The sequence below is a fragment of the Zea mays genome, chromosome 1 (genome assembly GCF_902167145.1).
Source record: "Zea mays cultivar B73 chromosome 1, Zm-B73-REFERENCE-NAM-5.0, whole genome shotgun sequence".
In the NCBI taxonomy this organism is placed as follows: domain Eukaryota; kingdom Viridiplantae; phylum Streptophyta; class Magnoliopsida; order Poales; family Poaceae; genus Zea; species Zea mays.
Window position 1 is genome coordinate 80,507,708 of NC_050096.1, and position 12,838 is coordinate 80,520,545.

At 49.3% G+C, this 12,838-nt stretch overlaps 1 protein-coding gene across 2 annotated transcripts; it reads left to right on the plus strand.

The window, feature by feature from the left end:
• Positions 1–8,121: 8,121 nt before the first annotated feature.
• CPPS2 (CPP synthase) lies at positions 8,122–12,816 on the plus strand. Of its 2 annotated transcripts, NM_001361178.1 has the most exons (11): positions 8,122–8,385; positions 9,104–9,223; positions 9,297–9,656; positions 9,767–10,168; positions 10,299–10,532; positions 10,685–11,027; positions 11,154–11,252; positions 11,383–11,622; positions 11,721–11,853; positions 11,993–12,238; positions 12,344–12,802. In NM_001361178.1, exons 1-11 carry the CDS (start codon positions 8,298–8,300, stop codon positions 12,578–12,580), a joined length of 2,502 nt encoding a protein of 833 aa, NP_001348107.1. In that variant the 5' UTR covers positions 8,122–8,297; the 3' UTR covers positions 12,581–12,802. The 2 variants fall into 2 exon arrangements, with proteins under 2 accessions (NP_001348107.1, NP_001105257.2); NM_001111787.2 differs by lacking the exon at positions 8,122–8,385 and having other exon boundaries at positions 8,996–9,223; positions 12,344–12,816.
• Positions 12,817–12,838: the final 22 nt, after the last annotated feature.

The following is a 12,838-nucleotide window of genomic DNA, read 5'->3' on the forward strand; positions in this document are numbered from 1 at the left end:
GCACCAAACGGGGTGATGAACGCCGTTTTTTCCTCGTCTTCTTTTGCCAAACTAATCTGATGATACCCGGAATAGCAGTCTAAGAAAGACAGCATAGAACATCCAGCGGTGGAATCCACCACTTGATCTATCCTCGGGAGCCCGAAGGGATCCTTCGGACAGTGTTTGTTGAGATCAGTATAGTCGACGCACATGCGCCAATCAACTTTATTCTTTTTGAGTACAAGAACAGGGTTGGCTAACCACTCGGGGTGTAATACTTCTCTAATAAATCCAGCCGCGACCAAGCGAGCTAACTCGGCACGAATGGCCTCTCTCTTGTCGGGCGTGAAACGACGTAGCTTTTGCCGGATCGGCCTCGCCTGGGGATAGACCTTCAATTTGTGCTCGGCCAGTTCTCTAGGGACTCCCGACATATCCGCAGGTTGCCATGCGAATACGTCTCGGTTATCTTGCAGGAACTGGACGAGCGCGCTTTCCTATTTGTCATTCAAACTGGAGCTGATGATGGCCGTCTTGCGCTCATCAGCAAACCCCAGGTTGATCCGCTTGGTTTCTTCAGTCGGCCGCATAGAGGTCACGGCCTGAGCTTCGTTTGCCGGTACGGCGAGGTCTTCCTCAGGCTTAGAGTTCGCCGGCGTAGAAGGAACCGTTGACGTCTTGGTGGTGAGGGCTGCTTGGATGGCCACTCGGAAACATTCTGCGGCGCCTTGGAAGTCGGCGCGCACAGTTATGATTCCTTGCGGTCCTGGCATCTTCAATATCATGTATGTATAGTGCGGAATGGCCATGAATTTGGCCAGCCCCGGCCTCCCGATGATGGCGTTGTACCCGCAGTCGAAGTTCGCCACCTCGAACCTCAGGAACTCGGTTCTGTAGTTCTCCGGGGTCCCGAAGGTGACTGGCATGTAGATGTGGCCCAGCGGGTATTCCCCTTCCGTTGGCACGATGCCGAAGAAAGGAGTGTCTGACTTGTGGAGCTCTTTGAGATGAACTTCCAAGCCTTGGAGCGTACGGGGGAAGGTGACGTTGATGCTGCTCCCCCCGTCCACTAACACCTTCTTTACCCGGCTCTCTCGGATCACCGGATCGACGAGGAGCGGGTACTTGCCTGGATGGTCGAAGTTGAGCCATTGATCCTCCCGAGTGAAAGTGATCGGGTGCTCCGACCACCGGTATGGGGCGGGCGGTCCGGTGGTCGCCACCAGTATCTGGCGGTCGTTGAGCTTTTGTTGTCTTTTGTTCTCCTGCGACCCATGTCCACCGAAGATGACGTTGACCTCCCTGTCAACGCGTGGGAAAGCTCCTCCTCCCCCCTCCTCCTGCTGATGGGGCTGTCGTGGTTCATCTGGTCCTCCCCTCGGCGGAGGAGGCGGTAGAGGTTGGAAGGGTCGGCCGTGCCCGACGGAGTGCTTGAAGTCCCGGCAGTTGCGGAGAGTGTGGCGCATGTCCTTGTGGTATGGGCACTGGGCGTCGAGGATGTCGTCCAGTGTGCGTTCGCCTCCGCGAGGTCCTCCTCGGGCGCGAGAGGCGGGTGGTCCGGCGGCGTGTACTTCTTCACGAGGCCTCTTCTCCCAGCGTTTGTCGGGTGGCTGGTTCGCGTCGCGTCGTGGTGCTGCTGGTGCAGGCTTTGCTCCTCCGATGAGATCCTGGGCCCGCTCGTCGGCGGTGATGTAGAGGTCGGCTTCCCGGAACAGCTCCTCGGAGGTAGTCGGCGCCTTTTGTAGTATGGCTCGGACGAAAGCCGAGTCATTGGATCCTCTGTAGAAGTCCTCAATCACGGCCGCTTCCGTGACCTCGGGGATGCGATTTCTCATGGTCTGGAACCTTTTGAGGTACGACCGGAGAGTCTCATCCCCTCGGCGCTTGATGGATTTGAGGTCCCATGGTTGCGTCGGTTTGTCGGAGAGGGACTGGAAGTTGGCAGTGAAGCGTCGACTGAAGTCTCCCCAGTCGTCGATGCAGTGTCGGGGTAGGTGTCGTAGCCACTACAGCGCATCTTGCCCAAGGACAATGGGCAAATACGCGGTCATGACGTCCTCGGATGCTCCGGCAGCTCGAGCAGCGGTGGTGTAGACGGCTAGCCAACCCCCTGGATCCTGCTTAGGTTCATATTTGTCGACATTGGATACCTTGAAGTTGGGAGGCCATTGGATGGCCCTAAGGCGCGGAGTAAGAGCAGATACTCCGCACGTGTCCTCCTGTCGCCGGGGATGTCGTCTGTCCCGGGGAGGGGAGTGGTGATGGTGGTTCCTCGACCGTCCCCGGGTGGTACCGCCAGTTGAAGCTGTTGCCGACTCAGTCCTGGTGGCCTGGCTTTGAGTCGGGAAGCCATGATCTCGGTCATACTCCTCCCGACGGCGAATTTCGTTTTCATGCCGCCGTTCGCGCGAAGCATTGATAGAGCTTCGCGCGTCTCGGCGACTGTTGATGGCGTGTCGCAGATCGTTCGGTGGGTGAGCGAGCGGCAGAAGATGGTTGGCCGCCTGAGTGAACAGGCGTCGGTATCCCTCGGCGTCGGGAGTCCGAGGAAGTCCGTCAGCTATCCGAGCCAGAATGCCTCCGACTTCGCTCGGCATGTTCATAGCTCGGGCGAAGTCGGGGTTCAGGTTGCGCCCGAAGAGCGGATTCTCCCGGCGTTGCCTTGCGTCTTGCTCGGCCTGCTCCTGAATCCGTCGGCGATCACGTCGTCGGGAGTTCCTTCGTTCCCTGAAGACGCGTTCTTCCGGAGTTTCTCCTACCTCCGAGACCTCGTCTCGCGAGACAGGCTGCTCCGGATCCCGTTCCCCGGCCGCGTGATGTCGTCGAACGTTCCTACGTCGGTTCCTCCGTCGGCGGGATTCTCGTTGAGGTGGTTCTTCTCCAGGCGCGGTCGGTTCATCGTCAGAGACGGCGGGTGACTCCACTCTCCCGATGAAGAGGACGTCGGGGTAGAATGGTGCTGCTGTCGTGGCAACTTTCTTTCTGTTCTCCTTTGAGGCCGGAGGAACGGAAAGAACGACTTGCCTTTCCCTGGTCTCCTTCTTCCTCGCGATCCGTGTCCATTCCTTCGTCGGGGAAGTAGACAGCGGAGTCTTCCGGGTCAGCGAGCTTTCAGCTCCAGCCTTTCCGGAGATAATCTTTTTCTGAAGAGCCGGAGGCAGCATCTTTCCAGCATTTTCGAAGTTTGTTGGAGGAGACTTCTTTTCCGGCAGATCTGCGAGGCGGTGTAGAATTCCTTCTTCATCCGCTACAGATGAAATTGTCCCGAAGCAGAATACAGATCTGGGACGCACGGTGATCTTGCTGTGGAAGGTAACGGCCATTGAGCTAGCTTGGATCGTCGACACACCCCCTACCTGGCGCGCCAGCTGTCGGTGTTTTGGGTCCGACCGCACACCCGGGGTTGCCCCTCAAGGTGTTTTTAGGAGTAGGACGGTGTCGACAACTGTAGCAAAATGGTTCGTGCCGATCGCACGAGGGACAATGGACAAGATTTGCAGGTTCGGGCCGCTTAGAAGTGCGTAACACCCTACGTCCTGGTGAGTATATGAGCGTGGTTACAAGAGGACTCTCTGGATTGAGGGCGCAGAGAGTTTACGTGGGTGGCTGAGTAAAATAGGGTCGACCGTTCTGAAGGGGTGCCCCCTAGGCCTTATATACTCGACCGTGGGGCAGTACACGTGGATATGATAGCTACAAGTAGCTGAAAGATAGTAAACCTCTTGAGTTTATCCCTACGTAACCCTTGCCGACTTATCCTCGCATGGCTCTGTTGCATGGGGGCTTCAGCGCGGGAAAGTCGGGTCTCTGTTGCGATTTACTCGTTCGACGATGTGGGCCGTCCGGGTTTGCTCCAATCCAGTCTTACGTCTTCTCCGCTTCGTTGATTGTCTTTCCCCAGGCCCACGAAAGAACGACCTTACGATTTATTGGGCCTTTGGGCCTTTCGTGAGGTCTTTTATCTCTTTAGTGGACCCAGGGGATATCTATCCCCCACACTATAAACCAATAACGATCATAAGATTTTGTATATATGTTTTCAATGTATATATTTACTATTTAGTACTACATACATGTATGTTCCCAATGTTTGCATTCACAAGTATACTTTTCTGCATCTTCATCAGCTGTCACTTTGAATTGGTGTTGTCCCCACACAATTTTATTCGATCTAGTTGTATGTTGCACTACCCAATCATTTGCACCCCCTTCTTCGTCGTGCATTATCTTGAATGCGGTTGCGTATTTCAAAGATTCCTGGAATTTATTCATCACAGCCCTTGTGTATGCTCTTGCAACCCTTATATCAAACATGTATAGCGTGTTCGTTTCCTTTTGACCCTGTGGCATATATAATACAAATTAGTTTACACTTATATTAAGGTATCAATATACGACATAACAATTTATCCTCACCATGCTTCCCACTGCTTCCTTTGACTCTTTCATCTTTCTACTGTGTAGAAGCTTCATCATTTGCTTGGCGAATTGATGAAGCGGAGTATTTGCATCGACATGTGCACTTTTGACAAGCCTGTTCATGCTTTCGCTACGCTGTGTAGACAACATTAGACCACAATAATGATTTTTGAAAAAAGCAGGCACCCAATCCTTACGTATTCCATACAGCTTATTGAGAGTAATGTTATCGTGCAGATGAAAATCTTCAAGTAGCATTGACCATGTAGTCTCAAACTCCAACTCAGTCAAAGGATGATGTATTATAGATTGAAACCGTGTCTTAAAGTCCATTTCCTCAAATCTTGCATACAACTCGTTTAGAAAAGGCATATACCTATTTTGCACATGCCATAGACATAAACGATGTATTGTGTGTGGGAAAACCCTCTCGAGGGCTACTGGCATTGCAGGATCTTGATCTGCAAACATATATGACAAAATTGTACGAATCTTATTCCATGTTATATAAATAAAATAATATCAAATTTAAGCCATATTTTATGTATATACATTTAATTCATTATTATCAGTCGTACCTGTCAGCATCACTCGTGGCCCTTCGGATCCCATGCATGTTTTGAAGTCGTTGAATACCCATTCAAATGTATCAACAGTTTCATCCCCCAACAATGCGAAAGCAAATATAGTGCAATGGAGGTGGTGATTTGAACCAACAAACATACCTAGTGGTTTTTCATACAGATTAGTCTTATGTGTTGTGTCAAATGTAACCACATCACCAAAATCCATGTAATCCCCTTACTGGCTTGCATGTGACCAAAATATGCTCAAAATCTTTCCTTCTTTATCCAATTGGAAGTCAGAGAAAAATTGTGGATTATCCTTTTTGCAGGATGCAAAAAAGGATAGTAGCTTTGCCCCATCATTTGCATTTCTTTCTCGTTGCTTTGCCTTTTTCCTGAAATTATTGTCAAAATTTAGCATTAGGCGAAAACAACAATTAGCAAATATCAATTATGAATATCAATCGAAACATATTATAAACTTACAGGTTATACATGTCCTGTGCTGTTACAGGCACACTCTCAGGACCACCGTGCATTTCTGATACATAATCCATAATACAATGTTGCGGGATTCGACTCTCTTGCATTGAACTTATGAACTCCATGTATTCAGGATCATGCGTCTTGTTGCATTGTAATTGATTCTTTTCGGTATCCTTCTTAAAAAATTCATGATTATGATCCAAGTGCAACAGATCAATACGCACTGATATAACTGTCTCTTTTGCATCATCATAAATTTTTTTAAGTTTCATACCGGCCTTGCATTGTGTCCGCTTCGAACTGGTACTACGTACCTTTGGGTTTGATATTCCCCTTATTGCACTCTTGCCTTCCATCGAGCAATTCAACCACTTACAATTTTTCCGTTCCCTATACTTTTTCAATGGAAATCCAACTTCATATGCATACCTACTATAAAATTTATATGCTTCATCCACCCCACTGAATGTCATACCAACTTTAGGTACCAATCTCGGATCAATTGTAACTTCCTGTGCAAAAATATAAAATATATTTTGTATATTCATATATTCTATAGCTTGTATCATGTATGGTACCCTACATACTTTTATGTCGTATGTACAATATAACAATTTTCTGACCATAGTTTTACATTGTATGCACAATATAACCACTGAATGTCATACCATCTCTAGCTGCATTCTACTGTATACAATTTAACCTACAATACTGAAAATTCAAATCAGTTCAATATTACTTACATGTCTCTGCAGAATCACTGGTGTGTCCTGTTCATGATCACCAATAGTACGCATAGTATTAAGGTGTTGTCCTCCTTGATTTACTGTCATCTTCGATGCCTCAAATATGGTCTGATCATCAACCCCCGGGGCCCTCAAAGCTGCTGGTGGAGTAATTGCATCTACAGCAGTAGCTGATTTTGTATGCGTACTTGCATCTGAGGTAAACTGGTTCCCTCCTTGTTGTTCTTCCTGCACCATTGTTACGATATCCAAGCATTGATTTGGTCGATGAACAGACGTCGGCGTCGTATACTCACTTATTGACTCGTTACCCCATGGCGCCGCCATCTTCCAGAGCAATTACGCCCTTCACCCTGCCGCGCCCTATCAAATGATGCGTACTGTCCACTTTTTTTGGAAGATTATGAATATTTTCCCTGTACCATGCGTATATCCAATTTCGTGGACGCGAAATTCACGGCGCATATCCATTATCCGCTGAATTTTAGGATCGTGGGCGCGCTGATCGTGGGAGTAACAGCCATTTATGCAATTTTATACATAGATTTACGTTGTCGTAACTGTCTGTTTAAATGCGCTTCCCCAGTTTACGGGTTACACGTCACCGGCCCACGTTCGAACAAGTGGCCCACGTCTGTTTACGTATATTTGTACTAGCTATTATAATTGTATAACTGCAGTGCATTAATGCGGGCCGCCTGGATCGGTTCATTCGGTTCGACCAGGCTCGGCTCGTCTGGCTGGGGCTCCGCGCACCTATATGAAGCCCAGGGCTTCCATTACTATCACCCTATATATATATATATATATATATATATATATATATATATATATATATATATATATATATATATATATATATATATATATATATAGATATATATATATATATATAGAGAGAGAGAGAGAGAGAGAGATAGGGTGGCCTTATTCTATCAAGAAAATATGTCCAGAATAGAAAACAAACCGGACTCAGAATAGACAGGAAACTAAAACCGGCCTAACCGATCTGGACATGGGCATTGCCTAATTTTATCTTTTTCCTTCTCTTATGATTTGAAAATTCGTTGTGCTAACTAGTTTCTTCCGACGCAGTTCGTAGCTTGGTTGGTTCGCTCGCTCGCTGGTGCGCGAGTGGGCGGGCGTAGGTTTGATTCTCAGGAATAGGAATAAGAAGCGTATTTTAGTCCTTTCGATTTTCTCCGGTTCTGTAGCTTATAAACTAGCTTTAAATTAAATGGTGACACGTTTTCGGTGGTCAACGGAAATGGTCTGGGACTCGTGGTAGAACTGCCCCCCATATTTTTATATTGTACTTGAACCCGTGTTTCTTAGTCGAACTCGATCGGACCACATGGTGCGACTTGTAGCTGCTTAATTAGTTCCATCGTCATCAGGAGGAGGAGGACCAGGAGCAATGGAGCGTGTGCAGTTCCAGACTTGTCTCGGCAGGCAGGCGGCAGGAAGGAGCGTATGTGATGAAGTCGCCGCGCCACTGTCTGTCTGACTCCTCGTCGTCTTCTCACGGTGGCGGCAGATTGCCGCGAGATGGACCCTGCAGCAGAGCGCCGTGCCGATGAATTTTTTCGCGCCACGTGATGCGACCGCACGCACGAACGCGACGGAGGACCCGCCGCCTGGATTTGTTTTTTTTTTTTTTTTTTCTTTCTATATCACCCCCTTGGTGTCAGGTGTGCACGCACCTACCGGATGCGTAACGTATGCATGCAGGATTTCCACGGCATGTGTTGAGACTGCATGCGCGGCCGACTGGTCTGGTCAGCAGCGCACCCGTATGTACCAGCAGAAGCTGAATCGTGCACGTACGCATGTAGCCATCCTTTTTTTTTTTTTGGCTACCCCCTCACCTCACCTCGCTTCAATTCACTGATATATATGCTTGCATAGACGAGCTTCCAGATGACTTGACCACCCCCGGCCGGCCCTTTCTTCATTCTTTCCTTCCTTTCTTCCTCCTGCTGCTCTTGCCGTTTCAGTGATTATTAGCTGCTGTACGTGCGTGCGTACATTGTTCTCTCTGCTGACACCCATACACGCTGTAGCTTCTACACATACCAGTTCGATCGCAAGCTATAGCATGGGGCTTCAATCATCGCCCATGCTGCTGCCAGCGCCGACGGCAACGGCGGCCGGCGGCGGGTCACAGTGGCGCACGGCTGTGGCAGGTAATGGTATTGTTTGTTTCAGCTTTTTTTTATCTTGTAGCCATCAGAAGCTGCTGCACACTAGCAAATGTATATATCTTTCAATCAACTTACATGAGGATGACTTTAGTTAAAATCATACAAAATCAACGTTAACACATAATCAGTTGAGTCGTTGAGATAGTAGAAAACCATCACTTTCTATGTCCTAAATCCTATGAACTCGTTTATCTTCTTCTACACGTAATCTCTATTATATACCTAGATTTTCTCCACAGGCAGATCAGATTCTTTACACAGCTATATTCTCAAAAAAAAAACTCATAGAAAAAAAGAAAAAACTAAACCAAAGGAGCGACCTCAACCCGTACCAGTGCCCCTGCTAGCAGTAGCTTCGTTCTGTCCCTTTTTTTTCATTTGGATCCTCTACATAAATGCTGGGTGGTGGTGTCCTTTCACGCACACATCCGCAGATAGCGCCCCAGCAAAATTTATGTGGGGACGACGGCTCTGAAATGAATTACTAGTCAGTTTCATGCGTTTCAGTGCGAGTATTATAGTAGTAGATCTCTTCTCCGATATATCCGGCCAAAGGAAGAAGAGAAGAGAAACCACACATCTCATTGTCAACTAGTAGTAGAAAAGTAAAAACGTACTACAAGCGCAAGCGCAAAGATGGTTCTTTCATCGTCTTGCACAACAGTTCCTCACCTTTCTTCCCTTGCGGTCGTTCAACTAGGCCCATGGAGTTCCCGCATCAAGAAGAAGACGGATGCAGTCGCCGTCCCCGCGGCCGCCGGCCGGTGGAGGGCGCGGGCGCGGGCCCAGGACACCAGCGAATCCGCCGCCGTCGCCAAAGGTACGGGTGATCGCTAGCTCGCTCCAAATCTGAGCACCAAACAGCTAGGTTTGTAACGCACGCATGCATGCAGGTTCGTCCCTAACGCCCATCGTGAGAACCGATGCCGAAAGCCGCCGCACGAGATGGCCTACGGACGACGACGACGCTGAGCCGCTGGTCGACGAGATCAGGGCAATGCTGACGTCGATGAGCGACGGGGACATCAGCGTGTCGGCGTACGACACCGCCTGGGTCGGTCTTGTGCCCAGGCTGGACGGCGGCGAGGGCCCGCAGTTCCCGGCCGCCGTGCGGTGGATCCGGAACAACCAGCTCCCCGACGGCTCGTGGGGCGACGCGGCCCTGTTCTCCGCGTACGACCGCCTGATCAACACGCTGGCGTGCGTCGTCACGCTCACCAGGTGGTCGCTGGAGCCCGAGATGCGCGGCAGAGGTACGTAATTACTGTGTGCTGGCCGATCGAGAGAACACACGACGGCAGTGTACCTCGACAGAAAACGGGCGTTGCTGAAGACTCAAGTGTGTGTGTGTGTGTGTTCACAGGGCTCTCTTTCCTCGGCCGGAACATGTGGAAGCTAGCGACGGAGGACGAGGAGTCCATGCCGATAGGGTTCGAGCTCGCGTTCCCTTCCCTCATCGAACTAGCCAAGAGTCTGGGCGTCCACGACTTCCCGTACGACCACCAGGCTCTGCAGGCAATATACTCGAGCAGGGAGATCAAGGTGAAGAGGATTCCTAAGGAAGTGATGCACACGGTTCCCACATCCATTCTCCACAGCCTGGAAGGGATGCCCGGGCTAGACTGGGCAAGGCTTCTGAAACTGCAGTCGAGCGACGGGTCCTTCCTCTTCTCACCCGCGGCCACCGCGTACGCTCTCATGAACACCGGCGACGACAGGTGCTTCAGCTACATCGACAGGACAGTCAAGAAATTCAACGGAGGAGGTACGCAAGCGGCAAGCAGTAGCGTAGATACATGGGCATAGCATGCATGCATGCAATGCAGCGTTGCCCACTGCATGCGCCTTCCTTCTCGTCTCTTCAACGGTTCGTCTTCTCTCGCCGTTTCTCGCAGTGCCCAACGTCTACCCCGTGGACCTTTTCGAGCACATATGGGCTGTCGATCGCCTGGAGCGTCTCGGGATCTCCCGCTACTTCCAGAAAGAGATTGAGCAGTGCATGGACTACGTGAACAGGCACTGGACTGAGGACGGGATCTGCTGGGCGAGGAACTCCGACGTGAAGGAGGTGGACGACACGGCCATGGCTTTCCGCCTGCTACGGCTGCACGGATACAGCGTCTCGCCAGGTACGTAACAAACAAACAAAAAAAACGCGCAGACAACAGAGATCGTCACGTCATACACACGCGTGTCCTGAACATTTTTCATTTGGTCTCCCACCCATCGTACGTAATAATAATAAAAAAAACGTGCTTCTGCCCTGCCTGTGTACGTGTAGATGTGTTCAAGAACTTCGAGAAGGACGGGGAGTTCTTCGCCTTCGTGGGGCAGTCGAACCAGGCGGTGACGGGGATGTACAACCTCAACAGGGCCTCCCAGATAAGCTTCCCGGGGGAGGACGTCCTGCACCGTGCAGGGCCTTTCTCGTACGAGTTCCTCAGGCGGAAACAAGCCGAGGGAGCGCTCCGTGACAAATGGATCATATCTAAGGACCTGCCTGGAGAGGTAGTGTACACCCTGGACTTCCCTTGGTATGGGAACCTGCCGCGCGTGGAGGCCAGAGACTATCTCGAACAGTACGGCGGCGGCGACGATGTCTGGATCGGGAAGACGCTCTACAGGTAGATAGATCTTTAGCTATATATTTGGTTTCAGAAATTTGCATTGGTTCTTTTGATGCATGTAATTGAAGCCAAATAACCTCAGTGTATGTGATGGCTGTCTTTTTGTTTTTCTTTTTTTGACAGGATGCCTCTTGTGAATAACGACGTGTATCTTGAGCTGGCTAGGATGGACTTCAACCATTGCCAAGCCCTACATCAGCTTGAGTGGCAAGGCCTGAAAAAGTATGTATGGTTTTTTATTTTTTCGCGATTACCATTTCTTCTCGATACAAAATAAATCTGCACAGATCATCATATATATCCTTGATATATAATAAGGGCTTCTCGTATATATCTTATCACCTATATATAGGTGGTACACTGAGAACCGGCTCATGGATTTCGGAGTGGCGCAAGAGGATGCTCTGCGAGCGTATTTCCTGGCCGCCGCTTCCGTCTACGAGCCGTGCCGAGCCGCGGAGCGGCTTGCGTGGGCCAGAGCGGCGATACTTGCCAACGCCGTCTCTACCCATCTCCGTAACAGCCCCTCATTCAGAGAACGCTTGGAACACTCCTTGCGTTGCCGCCCCAGTGAAGAAACGGATGGATCATGGTAATAAGCTGATCGATGGGAAATTAAAAATTTAAGTTTTTTTTTCTTTTTTGTTGCCATTATCTGAGACCAATGCAATGTGGTGCATATATATCCAGGTTCAACTCATCAAGTGGAAGTGACGCTGTTCTTGTGAAGGCAGTTCTGCGGCTTACCGACTCGTTAGCGCGAGAAGCGCAGCCGATTCACGGCGGTGATCCGGAGGACATCCACAAGCTACTGAGATCAGCTGTAAGTTAAACGTAACGTTCAGAAGAAGAGATTTTTTTTTTTTTTGCAGTTAACAAGTACTACGACATCTATCGTTTTTGTTCAGCATGCACAGTCATCCTAGCTACTAATACCATTATTCTTCTGTGAACTTGTGTAGTGGGCTGAATGGGTCAGGGAGAAGGCAGATGCAGCAGACAGCGTGTGTAATGGATCCAGTGCTGTGGAACAAGAAGGGTCGCGCATGGTTCATGACAAGCAAACGTGTCTGCTTTTAGCTCGAATGATCGAGATCAGCGCTGGGCGAGCTGCAGGTGAGGCTGCGAGCGAAGATGGTGACCGTCGGATTATCCAGCTCACTGGGTCTATATGTGACAGTCTCAAGCAGAAGATGCTAGTATCTCAGGTATAGCACATATATACTACAGAAAGTTTGTGCGTAGTTATTATTTCCCTTTTTTCATGTGACGAACATGATGACCTGATGATGCATGTATATGGCTTCATATAGGACCCCGAGAAGAACGAAGAGATGATGAGCCATGTCGATGACGAATTGAAGCTGCGTATACGAGAGTTCGTTCAGTATCTTCTGAGACTCGGTGAGAAGAAAACCGGCAGCAGCGAGACAAGGCAGACCTTTCTGAGCATCGTGAAAAGCTGTTACTACGCTGCTCACTGCCCGCCGCATGTGGTAGACAGGCATATTTCCAGAGTTATTTTTGAACCTGTTTCCGCCGCAAAATAATGGTAATGGTAGATGTGAATGTGATATGGAGATAAGAGAGAGAGAAAATGTTGATAGTGGAAATTGGCGTTGATGTCGCCTCCACATTCTTTACGCAAAAGTAGCGTCTGTTTTGGATAAAAAAAATCCAGTTTCTGTAAATTATAGAATAAATCAATCGCTGTGTCCCAAACTCTAAAATGTTATTCTGTGAAGTATGGAATAAATCGGTCACTATACCTATCTTGTGGATGCAATCCAGATCCTGAAGTTCTAAAA